Here is a 24,296-nt window from a genome sequence, read left to right on the forward strand (position 1 = left end):
TCCATCCATGTTGTTGCAAATGCAGCATTCCGCTGTATATATGCATCACATCTTTATTATCAATTATCTACCGAAGGACACGCTGATTGTTTCCGTGTCCCGACCACCCCAAATAATGCTGCAATGAATACAGGAGTGCATATATCTTTGTGAATAAACACTTTCAAATTTTTCAGGTAGATACCCAAAAGGGTGGTTGCTGGGTCTTAGGGTAACTCTATTCTTAATTGTTTGAGGAACCATCATAATGTTTTCCATAGTGGCTGTCCTAATTGATGTTCTCACCAGTGTTAATGAGTGGTTCTTTTTCTCCACAACCTCTCCAACACTTGTTATTACCTGTCTTAGTGGTAACAGCTGTTCTAAGTGATGTGAGGTGGTATCTCATTGTAGTTTTCATTTTTATTTTCCTAATAGCTAGTGAGGTTGAATGTTTTTTCATATATCTGTTGGCCATTTGCATGTCTTCTTGGAAGAAGTATCTATTTAGGTCCTCTACCTATTTTTTAATTGGTTTGTTTATTTGGTGTTGAGTTGTATGAGTTCTTCATATATTTTGGATATTAATCCCTTGTCGGAGCTGTTGTTTGCAAATATCATCTCCTGTTTGGGTTGGCTGCCTTTTTGTTTTGTTGGAGATTTCTTTTCTTGTGCAGATAGGTATTATTTTTATTACAATTTAGAGATGATGAAGCTCAGAGCCAGGAAGTCTCTTGTCTAAGGTCACAGAATTCCATAATTAGCAAGGTTGGGACTTAGATTTAGTTTTCTTGACTCTAAAGCTCATGTTCTAAAAATAAGCCACATTGAAATTTACCAACAAGTAATGCTAATTAATTGCAAAAATTTTCATGATAAAGTGCCCCAGTAATGATTTTTTTCTAAATATCAAATATCAATTAATATTATAGCTCAATATTTCAAGAGCAATTTTATTTTAAATGGTGAAGCTAAAATAATCATTTCTAATATATATACATATATAAATATAATCAAGCACACAGGCATATAATTAAAAAAGTTTTATATTTAAAGAAATATGTAGTATCTCACAAATAGATCAACAAAATATTTAGAGGGAAACTATCACGCCTTATTTTTTCTTATATAAATATGTATATACATCCTTACCACTACAGAGACGGGATGAAACAATTTGCCCTAAAATAATTATTTTCACATTAACATACTTCCTTATGAAGGATTTTTTGGGTGCATGTGTATAATAGATATTTATTTTATATAGGGAGTGGGTATAAAACATATGTAACATTTCATACAGTTTCGCCATTACAGAAGAGAAAAACTATGGATCAATGAGATGCAGTCCCTCTCTCTTATAACAAGAGCCCGATGAAGACACTTTAGCACAAGTCTCAAAGCATGGGCTCTGAACATCTCAATAAAGGCTATGGATATTGTAGGGGCCATGGAGAATATTTCACCACTGAAGAAACTAGGGTAATATTTTAGTTATTTACCTGCAGGTTTTCACAGGTCTCTTGACTGTAAGTGAGTCTCTGGATTTCGGTCGGTGAAACAAGATACAATGCTTGTCCATTGTTGGTGAAGCAGAACGTTCTGGCTATCCGCATATTGGTAAGGGGCAAGTAATACACATCCAACAGAGGCCTTAAACTTGGCAAACTTGAGAAAAAGAGGAAAAACGTGTTAATAATAAACAAAGTAGGTTTTAGTCTAAAAGTATATATAGAGAAAAAATGACAGGGAACAAACAAACCTTATGATTTAGTGCACTTGAGTGGGAGATAAAACTGATTTGTATTTCTCATATACTTGCTCTCTATTAACTCAATAAAATTACACTCTCAGTTTATAAAACTGTAAACAAATAATTTCTTTCAAACTGAATATAATTCTGTAATATTATGTTTTGAGGAAGAAAATGTCAGATGTTTAAAAATAAATCTCTCTTACCTAAAAGTCATAATATGTCCATTGGCACAGAAACAGGCAAGGCAGATACTGTTACTCAATGCTACAATATCTCCACGAAGAACAAATGAGGTCTCTGTAATATTTTGCTTATAAGCACAGTTCTGAGTTGGCAGTGAGATTACTTTCGCTTGCTTTTCAGAACATATCACTGCATACTGGTTTTCACTAATTTCCTGAGAAGAGGAAGGGGACACAGAGACCGGCCGTCTTTTTTTCAATTTCTCCTTTTCATCTTTTTCTTCAGGAACATTGTGTTCTCTCCAGGGTTCATATGCAGGTGGCACTAAGCAGCCTGTTGTGTCTAGAAATGCCATTCTCAGGATCGCCCCTTTTAACCTCAATATAGTACCTGAAATATGGTAAGTTTAGTAGATAACAAATATTTTAATCCATACAATAAATATGTTTAGTCCAACTATGACACATAACAGACACTCAGAAATATGCAGATAGAATGTATACTGGACTGAAATTGTCCACTGGCTTATGGAAAGGATCCGAACCTCAGATATTTGAATCTAGAAAAAGATATCAATATCCCATGCCCCAAATAGATAAGTGCTACCAAATAAATAAATGTTGGTACGTCTGGAACTATGTCTTTTCTCACAGCTGGCAAACGTACTACCAACGAGTCTGAGAGCAAAGATGGCGTCTAGAGTTGCCCTGTCCAATACGGCGGCCGCTGGCCACATGTGGCCACAGAACACCTGCCGTGTGGCTTGTCCAGACTGTGGCAGCTGTGAGAGTAAAATACGTGCAGCTTGGAAAACTTAGTACAAAAAAACTTTTAAAGTAAAATATCTCAATAATTTAAAAATATGGATTACATGCTGACATGAAATTTTGGATATACTGGACTAAATAAAGTGATATTAAAATTAAATTGTACCCGTTTTTTACTTTTTAAATATGGCCTTAAAATTGAAAATTTTCTATGTGGCTCACTTTACATTTTGAATAGACAGTAGTGATCTACAGGGCCAATGAGAAAAAAAAAATTTCCATACATTTCTAAATATAATTCTTATTATAAACTCATATGTTTATTGTAGAAAATTTAGAAACTACAAATCAGTAAAAGGAAAATAAAAATTACCCAGAATCCTACTATTCAGTGATAATTACTATTAACAGTTTGATTTTCATCTTTCTAGTTTTCTTCTATACACTTAATTGTTGCTTATTAATAAAAAATGAGATTAGTATGAATATCATGTAACTTTTTCTAATTAGGCATGCAGTAGTACATATTCAAACATTTATTGAGCTGAATAAATAAATCAAACTTCCTTTAATGTAAAGATAGTGCAGAAATTAACATTGATAATTACATTTTAATTCTAAATTCCAAGTATTATTAAAGTCTACTCTATAAACAATAGATATAAGCAAAATCACATTTTTTTCCTATCTAGATCAGCATAAATTAGTCATGGAAACCAGAATTCTCAATGAGTTCCAGACCTATTAGACACTATATATATTTGATAAAACTTAATCTCATTTTCAATATATAAATACATGTTTTTCTTCTTAAAATTTGCTATTAAGTCACCTTTCCTTAACATTTCAAAGAATAAAAAATCTAAGACTTTACACTTTGAGATTAAAAATAGTTAAGTGTATAACGTTTAATAATATACATTTTTCTCCAACATATGTACCAATCTTTTGCTTATAGAGCATAATATTTTGAGGTATCCTGGGATGCATCAAAATAACAGGGCTTTTTTTTTTTACTTTCTTACATTGTAATCATCTTAGACGTGATCCTAGAGTTAAAAAAAATGTAAACCTGAATGGCTGTAGAAATAAATGATATTCTTCAATCTTATGCCGTGTATTCCTTTATTAAACACGTACGACTGGAACTATCCCCATTTAATTTACATTTTAGAACTCTTAGATTAATTCAGACACGAAAAGCAAAGGCTTGTTGTATTACAGTGAACCCGGCCTTCAGTATCAGTGCAGCCCAGAGCATACATACCACTGGGAGACACAATCACCGGCTGAAGCAGCCTTTGCTCTCCGCCTGGGGGCAGGTTCAGTGCAATGACAAGCACTGTGCCCAGCGTGGTGCCAACCCACAAACATGGAGAAGGAGACGAGTCCGCCTTTCGTGTAAAAGTTTCACAGAAATGAAGAGCGGAGATCGCTTCTCGAGATTCCTTATCAATGCTGGTTACGCTTGAACTCCGCGATCGGCTGAAGGAGTTATCTTTCACATCTAAAATGATTTGAAATGCAAGATGGCTCAAGTTACAAAATGTCACTTTTTTGTTTGGTATAAATTTGGATAAACAGTTAACTGACAAAAAAAATCTGTAACATATTTCTTTTGCTTCAATAGCAAATGCAAATAGACACACTCCAGTCAACGTTTGGATGCGTGCTCTCGAGGGTTTTGGTGACCTTCTTTGTTGGGTGGCACGGGCCGCCTTTCAGAGCTCAGCTCTCACGTCTCTTCTCCTGGTGCAATTTCTAATCCTTTGGTAACACAATTTCATGAGTAGGTAAAAAAAAAGTGTAGGGATTTTCAATTTTCTGCATTTAAAAACGCATTTAGAAGCCTGGACTGCGGTGGCACAGTGGATAGAGCATTGACCTAGGGCGCTGAGGTCACTGGTTGGAAACCCAGGGCCCGGGCGAGACACACCCAACAAGCAACAAGCAAGCAATGAACAACAACTCAAGTGAAGCAACTAGGAGTTGATACTTCCCGCTCTTCCCCTCTCTTGCTATAAAATTAATAAATAAAAATCTTAAAAAAAATTCATTTAGAAGTACTGATTCTGTCTTTAAATTTATTCCCTCCAAATCTGTCCATACGAAAACTTTTAATCTGTAAAAAATTAGCTTTCTTTTTTCTGAATGCCATTTTAACTGTACTCCACATTCACCTAAGGTATTTTTCATCACAAGGTATAATTTGCATCAGGTATATGTCAGTTTCCTGCTCTGACAGGGATACTTTAAATTACACCAACCAACCACACCCTCTCTGATCTTCAGCTACCTTCTTCTTCATGGCCATTCTCAAGTCTGCCTCAGCCTTGGCCTCTTATCTCTTGGAAGCGCATTTCAAAATGCTAACGGCAAAAATTTTTTGTTGTCTCACTATACAAAATCAAAACATATTATTTCCCCAAAGCTCTAAGTCTCCTAATAGCACTAGTTATACTAGTGACACCCCAGTCCTCAGGAAAACACACGAGTCGCAGTTTTGGTTCTACCCTTTCACTTTACTTCTATACCTGATGGGATGCCAAGTCCGATCTTGTTTCATCCAATGCTTTATTTCTTGCTTTCCATAAACAAGCAATTCCCATTACCCTAAGTGTAGGAATTCATCACCATTCATATAGATTACTGCACAATTCCACTGTAATCTCCTATATTCACTGTCACTGTTCTAAGAAAACTCATATGACATAATGTACAGTTACAATTCTGTAATTTCTATTTTAAAAGTCCATCCAGTGTCCTCCAAACACACCCTGCACTTACCCATTTTTAGACTTTTACTTGTGATTGGTGCTCTTGCCTGTTTCTCTGCCTATCAAGATTGTGCTTATTGTCTGTCTGACCAGGCAGTACACAGTGGATAGAGCATCAGACTGGGATCCGTAGGACCCAGGTTCGAAACCCTAAGGTTGCCAGCTCGAGCGCAGGCTTGTCTGGCTTGAGCCAGGCTCACCAGCTTGAGCATGGGATCATAGATATGACCCCATGGTCACTGGCTTGAGCCCAAAGGTCGCTGGCTTGAGCAAGGGGTCACTCCGTCTGCTGTAGCCCCCCGGGAAAGGCACATATGGGAAAGCAATCAATGAACAACTAAGGAGCTGCAACGAAGAATTGATGCTTCTCATCTCTCTCCCTTCCTGTCTATCTGTCCTTATCTGTCCCTCTCTCTCTGTCCAAAAAAAAAAAGGTAGAGACTTTGCTTATTCTCCATCTCAGGTCACGCCATCTTCCTGAAGTCAATCCTATCCTTAAACCCATCCAGTTTTTCTTCCGACTCAGTATCGTTTTATCTCTTCCATGGCACTAACAGACCATCTGTTCTGTAGTTACTTCTGGTTTGGCTTAGGCCTCACTCTAAAGTGACCATAAGTTTCCTGATTGATATAAGGGCTGTAATGTTTTGATGCCTTGCATATGAAAGTACTCAATAAATATTTGCTGAACACAGATCTATAGTTGCAAATATCTAAACCATTGCATCACTGTTGCACCATTAGGACACATTAAAATTTCTAGTAGCTTCTTCTACTGTTCATATAAAATAAACCATTCCTCAAATAACATGCTTTCAATGCTATCATGAAATGACTTAATAATGTCATGAAAAACAAAAAAAATCTTAAGTTTTCTAAATTGCATTTTATTCAATAAAAAAGGTATAACTGAATCCTACTTACGCCCCAAAAGTTTTTTATAATCAAATTTAGATTCATAGGTTGAAAAAACTCTCCCAAATAATAATTATATACAATTTTGATTATAGCTATCCTCTGAAAACAATAAAGCTACTAGTTATGACAATAGCATGAGACATTTCTAAAAATAGTTTCTAAAAATATCTTTCTTTTGCTTGAATTTGTACTTCCTGTTACAGATTATGACACAGCAGAAAACTATTACTGTAAACAAAAACTTTTCATAAGCAATACGTCCTTACTGGGAGTTCGTGATATGACATTGATTCAAGTGCTAACTCTTTTGTTTCCGAAGTTATTTTAGTAAAATATTAAATAACAAAATTTTTACTTATATTTTGTAATGATAAAAATATTTACTTTGTTACTTTAATAGAACATATAAAATGAATAAACGTATATTTTCAGTTGTGATCTAGCGATAAAAAAAAATCAATGAGATTACAAAAAAATTTCATAATATAAATTTCAATGTAAATTAACCTATGTGAAAACTCTTACTGAAATTAAAATTACAACAGATGATTCCCAACAATCTAAACTACAAGTGTTCATTCACAGCCAAATAAACTTTTAATTAATGAGCTAATTTAACCATATAAAATTCATAAAGTACAAATGCATGTTTTTTATATGGCTTCCCTTTAAAAACTGGACTACCAAAAAATTCCTAAGGCTACTAGATTAAATGGGAAAATGAAGTGAATGAGAATCAACTTTGAACTTAAAGAGTTAAGCTGCTTATTTTATCTGCCTAGAACTGTTTAAAGACAAGTTAGACTTTCCAGCAGTTCATGAATTACAACTTCCACTGACTGCTAAGTTATATGCTGTGGGTCTTTGTGGCTTTAATTTTAAAAACTGGGCAAGATAAACACATTTAATAGAAATTTTAATTTTCGTAACCAGAGAAGAAATTAAAATGGTTACCTCTAAGTAAGGCCTACCATGTGCTATACCCTATTATGACATTTTACACTTATCATTTTACTGAATCCACATAATCACCCTGAAAAGTATTATCATCATAATTTAACAAATAATAAAAAACAGGTTAAATGACTTGCCCAGGATGACAAAGCTAATTAACGGAAGAGCTAGGATTTGTGCCCACGTCCAAGTCCAAAACTCTCAACTAGACAACTCTACATAGATACGGGGTAAGTCATGTCACCAACAACACGAGTGGAGGGTTTTGTTATTACCGAGTACTCAAGTTCAGTCTTAGAGATACACACACGCATGCACACATACAGACACAAAAATACCCTGACGATGTGGTCTTTCTGGCAGATATAAACTCAGATAAAATTTGTCATTAAAAACTAGTTACCTAGTGTTCTTCTAAAAAATAATTATGACACTTCTACTAATTTTTAAAGTACTTGCACACGTGTTTTTCAGTTTAAGATACTAAGAGATAAAGCCATTTTAAGTAGTAGTATTGTACTTCATGTTTTTAAAATCATGGGTCTTTTTGAGTCTGATGAAAACCCTGGTTCCTCTTGTTGGGAAAAAAATGTATACTATAAGCCTCAGGTACAACTGGATTCAAATTACATCTTCCATTTTTATAGTGAAGGGAACAATGCCCTTCTCAAAAGTGTTATCGTACATTCTAAGACCAGTTCCTGTTCCCTGAATACCAGTGACACTACACGTTTTTATAAATTGTTTTTTTAATGTTCAGGAATGGAACCCTTTACTAATGACTGCAGAATATGCTATGCCTACAAATTCATAATCACATGCTTTGTACTTAGTATAACCGATATAAGATCATTTGAAAGGACTAAAATTAGAATGGTGAAATTAATCAATACCTAAGTTTGTATTATGCATAAAAAGATAGGCAAGGAATCTAAGGAACAGTGAGAAGATGAGACAGGTGAGCAAATGCAAGGGAGAAAATCTAGCTATTTCCAAGACAAAAATGGGTGAAATCATCCTTACATAGTCATACTCATTCAATATAAATATCTGAAATAAAAAGTGTGTTTCAAAATGAAACAATGCTTCATTAGATAAAACCTTATTTTTACCTTTATTCAAATCTCATTTTTCCCTATTCTGAGTTATCAGGAAGCTGTTTTTAAGCTGCATGTAAAGCAAAAGGAACATGTGAATATATTCGCTCTGCTTTCCTAATGGACTAGTTGCTATATAGAAAGTGCTATAGAAAAAGAAATATTTCCAAACTTATTATCAACAAAAAGTAATGATTCTTGATATGTTATGGTAATACAAAAAAACTAGTATTTAGAAAAATATTAAATTCTTAAAAAGTATATTTATAATTGTAGAGTTCAAAATAAATTTTCAGTTATATGATATAATAATTTTAATAGAAATTAATCCAAAATTATAGAAATTTTCATCTTATACTAAATTTTGTCTAAAGTATGAGAGGGGTGAGGAAATGTATTATTTTGATTTTCCTGATTTCATAATTATCTTTCATAATTTATAGATGGCATTCTAAGAGCTATTAATCCTTAAACATCTTACTCATTTTAAACTTGATTTCTGATGAAAATCTAAAATCTTCTGATTTCATCTTCCCATTAAAGGGAATTTAACTGCTATGGATTTTCTTTTTTTTTTTTTTTTTACTTACCTAAGTCAGGCTTTAGGTCAGTAGGCAAGCTTAACTTCCTTGACATCTTTGCTGAAAAATAAAATGCATTTTTAAACTTCTGAACAATCTTTGATTCATATTTATTAATACCAATTGCTCTTGAAGACAGAAGCAAATGTTTATTATTAAATCGAGATGCTAAGATAATTGAAATGATTAATAATATGGGTGGAAAGTAAATCTTATTTTCAACTTTTTTATAAAGCATGTACTTACTTAATATATTTTTGTGGCTACTACTTCAAAAAGGAAGCCTTTAAACTAGATAGGTGACGGAGAACAATGTGACTTTGGGTGATGGGTATGCAACATAATTGAATGACAAGATAACCTGGACATGTTTTCTTTGAATATATGTACCCTGATTTATTGATGTCACCCCATTAAAATTAAGAAAAATTTATTTATTAAAAAAAAGGAAGCCTTTTATAGTCTGTTAATTATTTCTTAGGCTCAAAGAAAAGGGTTATTAGACTTTTCTAAGAGAAGCATTTCTGAGAAGGAAGGTGGTGCAGGTAGGGACAAGAGAGGCACAAGACTGAGTCTGGGTGGATGAGATGGTCAGATCTTTCCATCTCCTCTTAGAATGTGAGACAAATCTATATCCACAAGTTAAGGTATATGATTACATTACAAACATATTTGGCTCGACCACTCCTTGATATAAGTTAACACCTCTATTTACATTTCAGCAAACGAAAAAAAGCCATGCACAATCTAAAACTACAGTATTTATAAAAATGTAAACTACAGATATTTTGACTTCTATTTAGAATTAGAATTTTAAAAAAAGTCTACGTCTGTATAAACTTATCGAAATTCACTTTCCATCCTCAAAATCAGTTATTGCCTTAGTGTAGAAATGTGAAGTTAGGATCTGTTGAACTACATCTATTATGTTAGTGCCAGTACATGCGGAACAGAATAGTGCTTCCTACGTGAACTTTTGAAAATGCAATTTGTTTGTTAATACGTGAACACGTACATTGGATTAAATTTTGGACTGTTAGGAGATATTTAAAGCACAGACCCTGCTAGTCCATAAAGGCGGCATGTAAACAACAATGAGAAATCCAGTCATAGTACATGACTTCCACATCTAAAAAAACGACAAAGCCAGTGTTAGGAAAGGCATCAGGAAGGAATGGGAGAAAATAGTTTCACTTCTAAACTTCATTAGTCTAATTAGCATCCTTTAAAAAACAACAATGGGCCAAATAATAAATCAGTCTTTTCCCATTTTAACCCCAACTTAATCTCATTAAAAAATATAATAGGATATGAGACTAAATCGCCAAATGAAATCTATGGTTACTTGAGCCTATATAAATGGTGGCCATTGTATTTAATATCCAATTCCATTAAACTTAGAATACATTATACCCAAAAGCATCTTCTAAAATGCAATATTAAAAATTTTGAAGGAATTCAGAGGTTTTCATCAAATATCACAGGGACTGTGGACAATATGTTTCTACAATGTATGTTACATGAAGTGGAAAAGTCAGTCTGGCACAGTTTAAAGGTACTCTTTTTTAGGTTCAGGCGACATGGATGCTTCTCTGGGTCCCACCATGCCGATTTGATCAACATGAGTCTCTGGGCCCAGTGATCATCCTACTTGAATGTGCACGCCAATCAGCTAGGGATCCTGTTCTACTCAATTCTAGTTCTGCACTCCTGGCTAGGATCTGGGACCCTGCACTTCTCACAAAGTCCCAGAAGATGCTGCTGCTGCTGATGTGGGGCCCACACGTGGGACAGCAAGGTTCCTAAACAAGAACCTTCAGGACAGGATGTCTGACTGACCATCAACACAGTACGTATAGACATTAAGTCCACAACAAACATTTACTGAGAAAAAATCAGTAACTAGGTTATAAAATGTGGAAGTGTACAGTATAGTGATTAGGACTGGATTTGGAACCACATCAAAGCTGAGTCTGAATCTACTTTAGCCAACTACTCGGTATGTGTTCTTAGGCCAATCGCTTTGCCTTAAATTTCCTCATCTGTAAAATGAGGACAGATAGTAAGGCCAATTTCATAGTGTGTCAACTATATAAGATAATGACAGCAAAGCACTGAGCATAATATCTGATATGTAGTATGGATTTGATAAATACTATTATTTCATAATAAGCAAATAAAATATAATTTTTTCACAAACTAAAATGCTATGCAGATGAGCAATTCATATAGTTATAAACTCAATGTTACTTCACTCTAATTCTATGGTAATATTCCAAGTAACTAACTGTATGCTTTTAATCTCCATTAGAATCTACTAGGAATTTTTTCACTCAACTTCTCTAATATTGCTAAAACTTAAGTTAATCTTTCCCAGAAATTAATTTTTTGTCTAGCACCTTAATTTCTTTAACATGTAAAAAATGGAGCTATAACTAACCAGCTTTCAAATGCTTCAGCTAGTCTAATTTTCACATTTTATAGAAATTTAAGACCACACACAAAAATGATTGGGCAGACTTTCTGAATGTAGTAACTTCACTATGGAGTGTCACAAAATGATTTAACTATAAGGTCCATCATCTTCTCATAACACACTTTGCAGCTGAAGAGCCACACCCAATTACCAACTCAATCATCGCATTCAATCAAAGGACAGATATTTAAGCCACACTGGTTATAGTAGATGTTACATCTTCCTGAATATAGGACTTGACATGACAAATGTTAACCTGTGTAATTTTGTGTTAATTCTAGCTACTGATTAATATTATAAAAACAGATGCAGAACTAAGAGTTTTGAGGGCCAAAGGGAAACTTACTCATCTGTTAAATACTTCCTGGGCACACGCCAGTAATTTGTCAGAAGGCAGGGATTTCCTGCTCTCTAGGAGCTCACAGTCCACTGGAGGGATCGATGCAAAGCAGTGTAGCAAGTACTACTAAGGGAGCCACGCACACTGCAATAGCTTCCACCTGTCTCTATCTGGAATACGTATCTACGACTGCAGGTGATGAAGACAAAGCCAGCAAGGAATAGTTTAGACTTTCTATATTTTCACAAAACAGTATGTTCCCCAATTTTTGTTGACAGTATTTCTCTTTTGATGTAAAATTTACATACAAATACACAAATCTTAAATGTATATTCATTGAGTTTTGACAATGTATACACCCATGTAATTCAAACTCTCAGCAAAATACAGAACTTTATCATCACACCAAAAAGGTCACATATATTTCTTCTCCCCAATTAATTATTGCCCCAGAAACAACCACTGTTCTGATGTTTCCCCATGGGCCAGTTTTGCCTACTCTAGAATGTCATATCATGGTATAAACGCTTGTGTAAGGCATTGTTCACTTAGGATAATATAATCTTCTTTCCAAAATATTTTAAAGCTTAAATTCATTTTCAATATACAGAGTGAGACTTTTTAGATGAAAAAACACAATCTCAATAAATAAATTGATAGGCAGTATCAGAATAACATCTGAGTATAGTCCCACACTCAAAGCATTTTATCTTTAAGCTTTTTTGAATTACGGATCTTGACAGAAAATTTGGAGAAACAAAAAATAAGGTCCTCATGAATGCCCATAAATATGAAGCAACATTTTTGTGTATTTCCTGTCGGTTTCTTTTTTTTCTACATGCACAGGCACAGGAGAGAGAGAGAGACAGAGACAGGAAGGGAGAGAGATGAGAAGCATGGGCTCGTAGTTGTGGGTCTTCAGTTATCCACTGATTGCTTTTCATACATGCCTTGACGGGAGGAGAGTGATGGGGGGGGAGGGCTCCAGCTGAGCCAGTGACCCCATGCTCAAGCCAGTGACCTTGGGATTCAAGCCAGTGACCTCAGGTTTCAAACTAGTGATCATACGATCATGTGGATGATCCCATGCTTAAGCCGGCGACCCCGTGCTAAAGCTGTTGAGTCTGTGCTCCAGCTGCTGATCTCGGGGTCTCGAAGCTGGGACCTCAGCATCCTAAGTCCACGTTCTATGTACGGCACTGCCACTGCTCAGGCCCTGTCAGTTACTTTGAAAAATCTGCTTTTATTTATACAGTTGAGATGAACTATAAAATCAAATATTACACAGACTTCTGTTTAGCTAAAAACAAAGAAAACCATGCATCCGAGACAATCTGGCAATGCGTGCAAGTCCTAGCTCACAACCACAGCACCTCCTACTTTAGGTTGCTCCTATTTTTACCGTATTAAGTATGGCTGAGAAATATGAAGCCAGGTTGATTACTGCCTGCCTTTGAAAGTAAAATCTATTTTTCATGGAGGCTTACAGGAGGGAGAAAGGGGAAGGGGAACGGGGGCAGAGGAATGACCTAAACCCTTGGTATTTCACACTGCACAATTTGTATTTATCGGTCTTCAGGTTCCATAACCCTTTCCTCTGTACTCGCTATCCAGTGAATTTATCATTACGTATATTCAACTTTTCAGTACTAACATTTTCATTTTATTCATTAAAAAGTGTCTATTTTCTACCGTGATAGTCTCAGTTTACTCATTATTACTAATTTTTTTCCTTTCAGTACTTGAAAATATTAAAATCCTTGGCTGTTAATTGCAACATGTAGGTCATCTTCAGGTCTGTTTCTACTGATTATGGGTCGTATCTTCCTACCTTTCATTGTGAATCTTTATTTCACATGTCTAGTAGCTTCTGACTAAATGCCAGACATGCTGAATAATATGTTGAAGGGAATCTGGATTACACTGTCAACCTTAATAGGTGTTTTGTTTTGCCATGCAGTTAAATTACCGGATCCTGTTGGTTTTATTAGGCATGGTTTTATTCTTTGTTAAGGTGGGTCTATTTCAGTTTAAGTTTAGATCTAGGGTAGAGCTTTAATGCCAGAAGTGATCCTTACTCTTACGGAGTTGACTTTTTGTAATAACACAATAACTGAAGTGTTCAGCAAGGTCTAACCCCTAGCACTACAGAATGACTGCTGGCATCACAGGTCAGCTGTTTGCATCAAAGCAGGTAGCTGCCACCAGGTCATGTGGAGTCTGCAGTGAATCCCCCCAGACCTCCAGGAATTCCCCCAAGTAGTTTCTCTCTCCAGTACCCTGCCTCACAAATCCCAGGCACTGCAGCAGCCTAGAGCTCCAATCTCTGCCTGCTTAGCTGAATGAGGCTATGATTCCAGTTGGGTTGTCCCTCCACCGCAGCCCCATGCCCTACATACACTACAGGAAAGCGTTTTGTGGCACAAAGCTGGGGGAGACCATGGGGCTCACCACCAGGATGGCCCGTTGCTCAATGCATGGAGAGAGACTCAGATATTCTGACTAGTTTTACAGTGGGATCTTACGTTGCAAATGGAAGGTCCAAAGTTAGAATCCAGGCTGAACATTTGTATCTTTCAATTCTTGTGACTACTTCTGGGGAATATATTTATTCTCCATGTCTGTTTAGTCAACCTCCCTGAGGCCAGATCCACCTCCCAAGAAGCTCAAGTTGGTCCTCCTGGCTTCTGCTCTGTCATTTGGGATCATTTTATGCTGAGGTGGTTGCACTTTATCCAGCAATTTTCTGATGCTCACATTTTTCCTTCTCAGGAGTCTCAGAAGCACTGTCAGCTACTTTGTCAGCTGAAATCACTGGAATTGTTCAGAAGCTTCTGCGCATGCTTTGAAGTTATTAAAATTCCATTGAGACTTCTAAGCTGAAGACAGACTTACAAGTTCCTGGAAGACATAGCATCTGGAGTTTTTCCTTTTCTTCAACTGTGCATTCTTTAGCTCTTCTCCCTTATAGTCAGGGTCTTCTTGCTTTAAAATCCTTTGTCAGCAGAGAGAATAAACCAGCTCTCTTTTTCTATGCCATTGTCCACAGCAGAAACAATGGGAGTGACAGAAGAGAAGCTGCTTCAATTTGAGGACAGCTGATACCAGAGAAGAATCTCAGAAGGCTGTTAACTTGAGTCTTTGCTCTTTCTTCTTAAAAACCCAAAGAGGATATTAAGCTGGCTGACTGAAGAAGCAGTAAAGAGCTGAACTTGCTTGGATGAAATGATGAAGTTATATCTGATCACAACAATCATATCTGCAATGGTAGTTTCAATATCAAGGCAAAATGCAGGACGTTTATGAGAAGCAAATCTCAAGGAAAGAAGACCGCTTCCAGGCGTCCCCAAACTACGGTCTGTGGGCCACATGAGGCCCCAAGGCCATTTGCCCGGCCCCCACTGCACTTCCGGAAGGGGCACCTCTTTCATTGGTGGTCAGTGTACTGGAGTACTGTATGTGGGGGCCCTCCAATGGTCTGAGGGACAGTGAACTGGCCCCCTGTGTAAAAAGTTTGGGGACCCCTGGTAGACCATTATATCATAGACGACAACTGCATCATGACTATTTTTAGTTCTTTGTAACTGTACAAATCTTTGTCAAGTTCATCAATTATGAATATCCTTACTGTTTCTTTGAAATTAAACAGACGCTTTGCAATTTTCTTTTAGTTTTTCTACCCCTTGTGTTCCACATCCTCTTTTTCTAAGGAGGGTTTTTAAAAGACAACAGAACCGTAATTTCTGCTTTGTAGAATGTGATTTTTATAGTAAATAGCATATCAACTATAAAAAGTAAACAAGAACTTATTATGAGTGTGAAGATGCCAAAAAACAAACTGATTTTTGTTTACCTGAAATGTCCAATAATTAGAATAAAGTGACAATATCACTTTTCTCATCACCCACAGAGACCAAATACTACTCTTTTCAAGGATAATGTTGAAATAGATGATATTAAATAAACCAGAATAGTAAGAAGACTAAAAATCAGTTTGTAGGACATGATAACGACCCAAGGGGCAAAGCGGGGCCAGCCAGGAGCAACTCAGCACTTATCACATTGACAGCCATTCAAACGAATATGTGTAATAGTAGTTTATAACATATACTATAAAGTTTATAGTTTATCATATATATATTATTAGTTCAATATAGGGTGGGACAAAAGTAGGTTTGCAGTTGTAAGTACATGAAACAGAGCTAACTCTTGTATATTAGTTATTATTTTCCATACAAACTGTAAACCTACTTTTGCCCCACTCTGCATATCTAAATTGCATTAGTTTGGGAACAATTTATTTCACAAAATGCTGCATCTATGTATGTGTCTAGCATTTAATATATGTTCAATAAACATGGTGATAAATGAATAAACAAAAACTGTCATTGGAATTTACTTCTATAGGAAAATGCTAAACAACTTCATAAATGAAATGAAATAAAGGAGATAAATTAAATACAGGCCTATGAAGCCTAAAGGTAAGTTTTGGAAATACCTGACATGAAGGAAACTCTTTAAAGGACATTAATACCTATCTGGCAAAGATATGATGACAACAAATAACTTTGATATCTAGAGCTTTTGTCTTTATTATTTTTCCTATCCTCTATTTGCTTTGCATAAATTCATAAAACTTCATGTCTAGGATATCACCATAATTAAACTCTGCTACATCTGAAAGTTCACTTTCCATAGAATAAATGGTATTACATGGACTTAATAAGTAATAAGAGTTGAATATTTCCCCAAAAATTCATGTTGAAGCCATAATCTCCAGTCCCTCAGAATGAGACCGGATTTGGAGATGGGGCCTTTAAAGAGTGGGTTAGGTTGAAATGAGGTCACTAGGAGTGGGCACTACCCCGTCTGACTGGTCCTTATGAGGAGAGGCAACGTGGACACACAGAAACCCCAGGGCTGCACCTACATAGAAGTAAGACCACGTGAGAACACACGAGGAGGCAGCCATCAGGGAGCAAGGAGAGAGGCCTCAGATGAAACCAAATCTATTGACACTCCAGGAGTTCTAGCTTTCAGAACTACTTTAGAGAAAATATATTTGTTTACGCATTTTAGTATTATGTTTGTTATGGCAGCCCTAGCAAACTAATGGCAGAAAGTAAAGGTCACATTAATAGTTCTGCTCAAACAACAGTTGACAAATAAATGATTTATTATTTTAATCTAGACTAATTTTCTTTACGTTAGAAAACGAATAGCAAGATATTTTTAGAAAGATCTTTATACATTCTTCTAATATATGAAAAAGATGATTCTATAGAAAGATAAATGCATACAGTTAAGTACTAGGATACAAAACACATGAAGATGTTACTGAGCAGATTTTATTATAAAATTTGTCAGAGAGCACATCAGAAATATAATTAAAATCTGAATATATCATAGGTCATACTCTTCAGATTTTAGTCATCCTGAAAAAGAAAAAGAATTCATTAGAGAAACACATTCACTCAATGATTTTAAAGTATCTGCTTATGAAATTCAGTAATGGACAAATTAAGGCTGAGTAATAATTTTTCAAAGTAGAAAATATTGTGGTTACCTGTAAAATGGAATTATTGCACACTTGACTCATCTTCTCTCTCTCTCTCTTTTTTTTTAGGTGAGAGGAAGGGAGACAGTGAGGCAGACTTCCACGTGCACCCTGACCAGGATCCACCAAACAACCCGTCTAGGGTCAATGCTCAAATATCGAGCTATTTTAAGTACCTGAGGCTGTCGTGCTCCAACAGAGCTATCCTTAGTGTCCTTGGCCATGCTCAAACCAATATAGAGCCACTGGCTATGGGAGGGAAACAAGGAGAGAAGAGGGAGGGGGGAGAAGTAGATGGTTGCTTCTCCTGTGTGCCCTGACCAGAAATTGAACCTGGGACATCCATACGTCAGGCCAATGCCCTATCCACTGAGCCACTGGCCAGGGCCATTTTCTCTTTCAAGATGAGCTTCTATTCTTTCACGGCCATATTGTGGATAAAATATAAAGATGAATTTCCATAGATGTAACAGCCACATTTTGGATTAAACATTGGGAAACACAAAGCAGAAATATCAGTACTAATCTGAGTTTTAAAGTGAACTGGAAAAATTTTATAACTTAAAATTCTAAATTAATTTGATACATACCTTTCATTCCTATATGTAGCGAACTCCAGGTGGACTTCTAAGAATTTATTTTTGAAGTCTTGAATATAAAAGAATTGGGAAGATCACAAGGACAAGACACTATATGAGAGTGAGGACATGCTCTAGGAAAACGAGTGTCAGGAGTCCTGGAGCCTGTTCCTGACTAAGTCATTACCATGGGACATTATTTTGGATATGCCACTTAACTTCTTTGAGATTCAATTTCATTCATAAAAAATAAAGAGACTTGATTGCTTTAAAATGTAATATTAATGAGCTAGAACAGATTTAAGTTGTATTAGAATGTTTTAATTTGGAAAAGAAATAATTGGGACTCATGTATAAGAGAAGTAATAAAAGCAGCATTTGGACTAATGAACATTATCTTCATTTAAATTGACTTCAAAAATTACTTCAATTTTTGCCAAGAAAATCAGTCATTACCCAATTAATTGCTAACTCGAAATGTGAAAGATGAAAAGGACCTTGGAGGTACAATCCCGCCTGTATTAATAAGTGCCATGTGAGCTCCTGGCCCATTGGCTCAGTGGTAGAGTCTTGGCCTGGCGTGTAAAAGTCCCAGGTTCGATTCCTGGCCAGGACACACAGGAGAAGCACCCATCTACTTCCCCCTTCCCCCTCTCTTTTCTGTCTGTCTCTTCCCTTCCCGCAGCCAAGGCTCTGTTAGAGCAAAGTTGGCCTGGGCGCTGAGGATGACTCCATGGCCTCCACCTCAGGAGCTAGAATGGCTCTGGTTAAGTAATGCCCCAGATGGGCAGAGCATCACCCCCTAGTGGGCTTGCTGTGTGGATCCTGGTTGGGTGCATGTGGGAGTTTGTCTCTCAGCCTCCCCGCTTTTCACTTCAGAAAAATACAAAAAAAAAAAAAAAAGAGTGCCATATGAAAAATATCTAGTATGGTGTCTAGAACTTTGGAAGCATTCATTAAATAGAGCTACTATTTTTATTTGTTTTATCACTACACTTGTGTCACTATATTTTTGAATTTTTATTCCTTAATCTCTCTTTGTATTTCCCCATCAGTGTCATGTAGTCAATTTGGTAATCATTCTTTCTATATGAAAATTAGTAATAAAATTGGACATGAGCAGGGTTATAGACTACAAAATCCAGCTAGAAATATTTCAGAATGAAATAGAATTACAGTGAAATAGAATAAGTTTTTACAAAGGTTAATTATGTAGTGTTAAAATCTAGAAAACAATACTAACATCTGGCCTACATTTTATTCAAAGGGCTATCATGACAAATTTGATGCTTGAACAAAGATAAATATTTTAGGGCCATTTTACATGAATTTAAATAACAAAAAGGTTTACAACATTTTATACTTCCAATGCTTTATAAAATTTAAATAATGAGCAGCTAAAAAATTGACAACAAATCTTATTTTCTAAATGACTTACAGAAATTGCTAACACTACAAGAAAGTTACTGACTTTGAAATGTTGGTCTTTAAAATTTTACTAGCAAAAGTTAATCATATGGTATGAATAGGCAAAACAAATTATATGTATTACATACATGTGTCTTTCTCTTGGGATGCTGCAATTGCACTATCTCCTGCAATATTTTGCTGTTAAAGTCACAAGACTAAAGTTATGTCTTCTGAGGCTGCTGTTCGTGTGCACGAACAAGAAAGTCACTGTCTGTATCATTTACCTGAGCTAGCTATCAGTCAGGAAACAAACAATGAATCTAGGCTGTGCACAGATGGCTTAGGGGGCTGTATCGTTTGCTCTACTTACTTTCCCTGGAGTCTGTCTTTGAGAAAGGGAGACTTCCAGATACTGTACATTATGTTTGGTTGATGGGTACCAAGATGGCATCCATGATCTGGAACCTAATACAAGTCATCTTTTTTCCAGGTTACCATGTAGCTAGAACAGGGCCATAACCAAAATATCTAGTTACAAATCATACAATAGATTTTTTAATCATTACAGTCTTCAGTCAATTGTCTTAAGAGGTAATGTACAGTGTTGAAGGGGACAGGCAGTAGAGTCAGCTACCTGGGTGTAAATCCCGGCTAACTGCATCACCAATAGATATATTACTTACGTTCTAGCTCTCGTTTCCTTGTCTGTAAAACAGGGAAATAATAGCAAGTACCTCACTGAGGTTACAGAATAAATTAAATTTGAAAAATTATTTATAAAAGGCTGGCACAGTGCCAAGAAATTTGTAACCATTAATTATATTTAAAAAATTCTTAGTTACCTCGGCTGAATGTTGGGCAGTAAAAACAGTGTTGATTTTCCATGCTTTGGCTAGGCTGTTAAAGCAAGAATGGCACCCTGCAATCCACCCAGCTCTCCACACCCTCCCCAATATGAGGAGTTGCAGCTACTTTCCAAGAGTAGGTCACACCAAGACACAAAGTTTTGGCCACGTCACTCTGTCAGCCTTTCACACAAGGTGTTTCTTTTACCAGTGCCAACCTTGGGTGTTCTCGGCTTAATTCTTACACCTTCCCCTTATTAGGACACTATATAACTAACTGCCTGACGCTGGAGCTCTAAATGTTTGTAGACTGGGAAAAGAGAGGTGATAACTTTATGAGGTTCAGAGCAAGTATGAAACTGGATGACAGGAAATAGTAAGTTCAGAATGCCCAAGGAGTCTTAGCACTTTGACATCACAAGCTTCACATGGAAAACATATATCGACAGAAAGGTCTTCAGAAGATTCTATGAAACTTTTACTAATGTTTCACTGACATTTTATGTGTTTTTTCCAATAGCGTATTTCATGCTAATTCTTATTATAAAACTAGACATTAATGTAGGGAGATAAATTGTCATTTCTTTTAAAATGCAAAAACTTTATAGTCAAAATGGGGCAGTCTCCATTTGATTTAAAAACAAATTTATAAGTGAGCTTTCCCTTTGTATACCTTGGGATATCTTTGGGGATTAAAAAGACAATGAACAATTCCAACCAAAAACAAACAAAATTATAAGTAAAATAGAAGATATAAAAGTAGTTTCTGAAGATAAAAAATAATTATGCATAACTGTGGAACTAACAAAGTTTGAAGAGTTGAATAAATTTAACGTTTCCCAATAAATATAACTATAAAGTCTGGCAAGACAAAAAAAAAACCCAAACACAACTTGCTAATAACATAAAAATAAAGCAAGACTATTATCAAGGAACTATCTTTCCAATAATGTTCTAAGTCCTACCAAAGTTGTTAAATGATGTCTTTCAAATACTCAAGCTCAGCTATTCCATGTTACATATGCCATTCAAAATACAGAAAAAACACTGAAAGGAGTCATTATATTTAACAAAAGAAATATAACCCCAGGATCAAAAATTAAAGAAATTAGTCCAAATATTTAATTATGTACAAAGTAGCTTTCAGGCAAGGTAAAATTCCTAGGTAACTAAATTCTAATTTGGTAAACTATATGGAGGAAAGTCCCTTCTAACTTTTTACATTATATGACAGTAAAGTAACCTCTAAAATATTATTAAGATAGAATACTACAGAGAAAATTTAATTGAAAAAGTATTATGTTATAGTGCTAGTACATAATTAATTAAAGTGATTTAACTATTGTATTACCAACCGATTCACTAAAAACCCACAAATACAAAGAAGTAAATATTGTAATTGATTCTCCATAAACGAAGAGCCCTTTGCCCAAGAATAGACCACCTTATTTAAAAAATGACCAGAGGAGCTAAGTCAGCCAACTAAGCAGGGTTCAATTTACAACATGCAGACAATATAGATACTATGTCTATGATTTTCAAAATTTAGTTTTACTACACAGTAAATTTTATCAGCTGAGAAAAAGTGAATCTATTCCAGCTGTCTAGAAGTGCACCCAATTTACTATAGTTCAAGGAATATATGGTGGAAAGTTTAGAAAAAGTAAGTAATAACAGTAAAATTAAAATTTTGGATTTAAATCAAAGATTAAATTTATTTTCTTTCCAAAAAATGGTGTTTCTCAAGCCTTGAAAAATTTTGAGAATATTCAAATTTTTATGAACAAGAAACCCTAGTTTGATCTTGTTCCCAAGTTTAATTATATATTTTTGTCTACCATTTTGAAACTCTGAAAACCTTCGAGTTTAAAGAATATCCTTTTAAAGGATATTCACAGAAACAAAGGATTAATATCAGTTCTCTCCCATGTTCATTTTGACTTGAGCGGGGGGTGGGGGTGGGGGCGAAAAACTCTCAGTTAAGTCAAGGAGAGTGCAGAGTACAGACCAACAGAATCAATTTCCTTGAAACTTAGGGTCTTGATAATATGAGGAAGGTAGAATGAAGGTAGAAAAAAAAACAAGTAAAACTTTAAAGAAAACAAGAAATTTAAAACTTTGGAGTATAAAATTGTACTACTATTAATGGAAAAAATTGAACCCTGCTTAAAAGTAAAGCAAAAACAAAAGTTAATAGAACAATTCACACTGTAAGTCAGAGAAAGAACTGCAACCCAATTTAACTGATTTTTAATAATTATTGCCCAGTGAGTTTAGAAGACACACAGCCCAAGAGATTGTTTAGCATAGGAATAACAAATTAATATGTACAAATGCAATGCATTAGGTAATTTTTTGGTATTGAGTTAATATTGCATATAGCAAGGATTAGAAACAAAATAGAAATTACTATATCCTACCTATATCACTGGCTACCATCTTGGAAAACTTTCTGCTTTTGGTCTTCACTGAAAATAATATTTTGATATACAATGTCAAAATCTATTCAAAGAAAACTAAATGAATTAAATATAATTAAAAGAAATACTTTAAAATAAAGATACTATACCCTTTTCTATAAAATTATTCATTTTTTGTTCATCATCTGAATTGTGTGGTGATGAAGAACCTACACAAATGAAGACAATGGAATAGGCAAACAGTCAGTCACAAACACTGAGTTGTCACAGGGAAAGTACAAACAAAATAATGTGCTGACCTCTAACACAAGTCCCCATACTACTGGCCATAAGGAAATGTGGTAAATACAGTTAACATGAATTCTAATAATACTACAGTACAAAGAGCAGTCAACAGTGCATTAGCCTTTACAGTAGACCAATCCCTAATACATATACATATGAACTCTATAACATTTTTTATAAGTCACAATCATTGGGCAAAATTTTGGTATATATCATGTTAGAGAACAGATAAAGAAAAATATAAGTAAAAGTTAACTGTTTCTGAAAGAAAATATAAAGCTATTGATATTATTTAACTAAATAAAGTTTAACAATAGAACTGAGAATGTAGTACAAGCACTATACTGCTAAAATTTATTTTAGAGTTAGCTTTCTACATACAAACTTCAAAATACTATCCAAATTCTACTATCACCATAAAGACCTTTAAAATACTGATGCTGACACAATTTCAGCTCTGCTGAAAGATTTAAATAAGGTAAATATTAAATTTTATTTCAGCTATGACTTCTAATAATTTTTATAATTATTATTTGTGATTTTCTTTAAAAAAGATGTTTCTAACTTTTCATAGTATTTCCTTAAAGTTCTAACACATATCTTTTATTATAAATGCAATTCTAACCATTATTCTAGCTGACTTTTATTAGAATCAAACTATTCTTCATAATAGTTAAAATATCTTATCCATTAAATTTTTCAATCTCCCCCACCTTTGAATTCCCATAACACTTTATCTGTATTCTTATGACGTTAACCACCTTATATTTTAAGTTTACACATATCTGACCTTTCCCACTGGACTGGGCCCCAGATGATTGATCACTGCACCCCCTATATACACAGTACAAAGCTTTGTCTGCAGAAATCACTAAGTAAACATTTGCTGAAAGAATAAAACTTTTTCTACTAGAAGCAAATATCTCAAACATAACTAGCAATAAAAAAAAGATTTTTCTCTGTACTTTATTTCCTCTTTTTTTATCCCAGTGAAAGTACTGAACCTTAATAAATAAGGTCAAAATCTGACCTCTTCTTATGCCACAAAATTGTAGTTACTTTCTTTGGCTAGTTGGAAAATAGCCTTGGGGTGACTCTACACATACCAAGTAAACACTGCCAACATTGGCAGGATCCAAATACTCTTTAAAAACCAAGACCCCCCCCCTTTTTTTTTTAAGGAAGAGAAATAAAGACAGAGAGAGAGAAAGGGACAGACTCGGACAGACAGGAAGGGAGAGAGATGAGAAGCATCAATTCTTTGTTGCAGCACCTTAGCTGTTCACTGATTGCTTTCTGATATGTGCCTTGACTGGGGGTGGGAGGGATCCAGCTGAGCCAGTGACTCCTTGCTCAAGCCAGCAACCTTGGGC

At 35.2% G+C, this 24,296-nt stretch overlaps 1 protein-coding gene across 7 annotated transcripts in view; it reads right to left on the bottom strand.

Moving 5' to 3' along the window:
* Positions 1–24,296, bottom strand: part of STXBP5 (syntaxin binding protein 5) — a 141,368-nt gene that overhangs the window by 10,968 nt on the left and 106,104 nt on the right. For 2 of the 7 annotated variants that reach the window (XM_066373055.1, XM_066373054.1), the window contains exons 20-25: positions 22,788–22,847; positions 22,639–22,686; positions 9,022–9,072; positions 3,953–4,192; positions 1,939–2,308; positions 1,482–1,647 (exon numbers count right to left, since the gene is read on the bottom strand). In XM_066373055.1, the coding sequence (XP_066229152.1) occupies positions 1,482–1,647; positions 1,939–2,308; positions 3,953–4,192; positions 9,022–9,072; positions 22,639–22,686; positions 22,788–22,847 (935 nt within the window). The remainder of the gene's footprint in view (positions 1–1,481; positions 1,648–1,938; positions 2,309–3,952; positions 4,193–9,021; positions 9,073–22,638; positions 22,687–22,787; positions 22,848–24,296) is intronic. The other 5 variants (XM_066373058.1, XM_066373057.1, XM_066373060.1 and 2 more) reach the window with 3 other exon arrangements.

This window comes from Saccopteryx leptura, chromosome 3 (genome assembly GCF_036850995.1).
Source record: "Saccopteryx leptura isolate mSacLep1 chromosome 3, mSacLep1_pri_phased_curated, whole genome shotgun sequence".
Taxonomy (NCBI): Eukaryota; Metazoa; Chordata; class Mammalia; order Chiroptera; family Emballonuridae; genus Saccopteryx; species Saccopteryx leptura.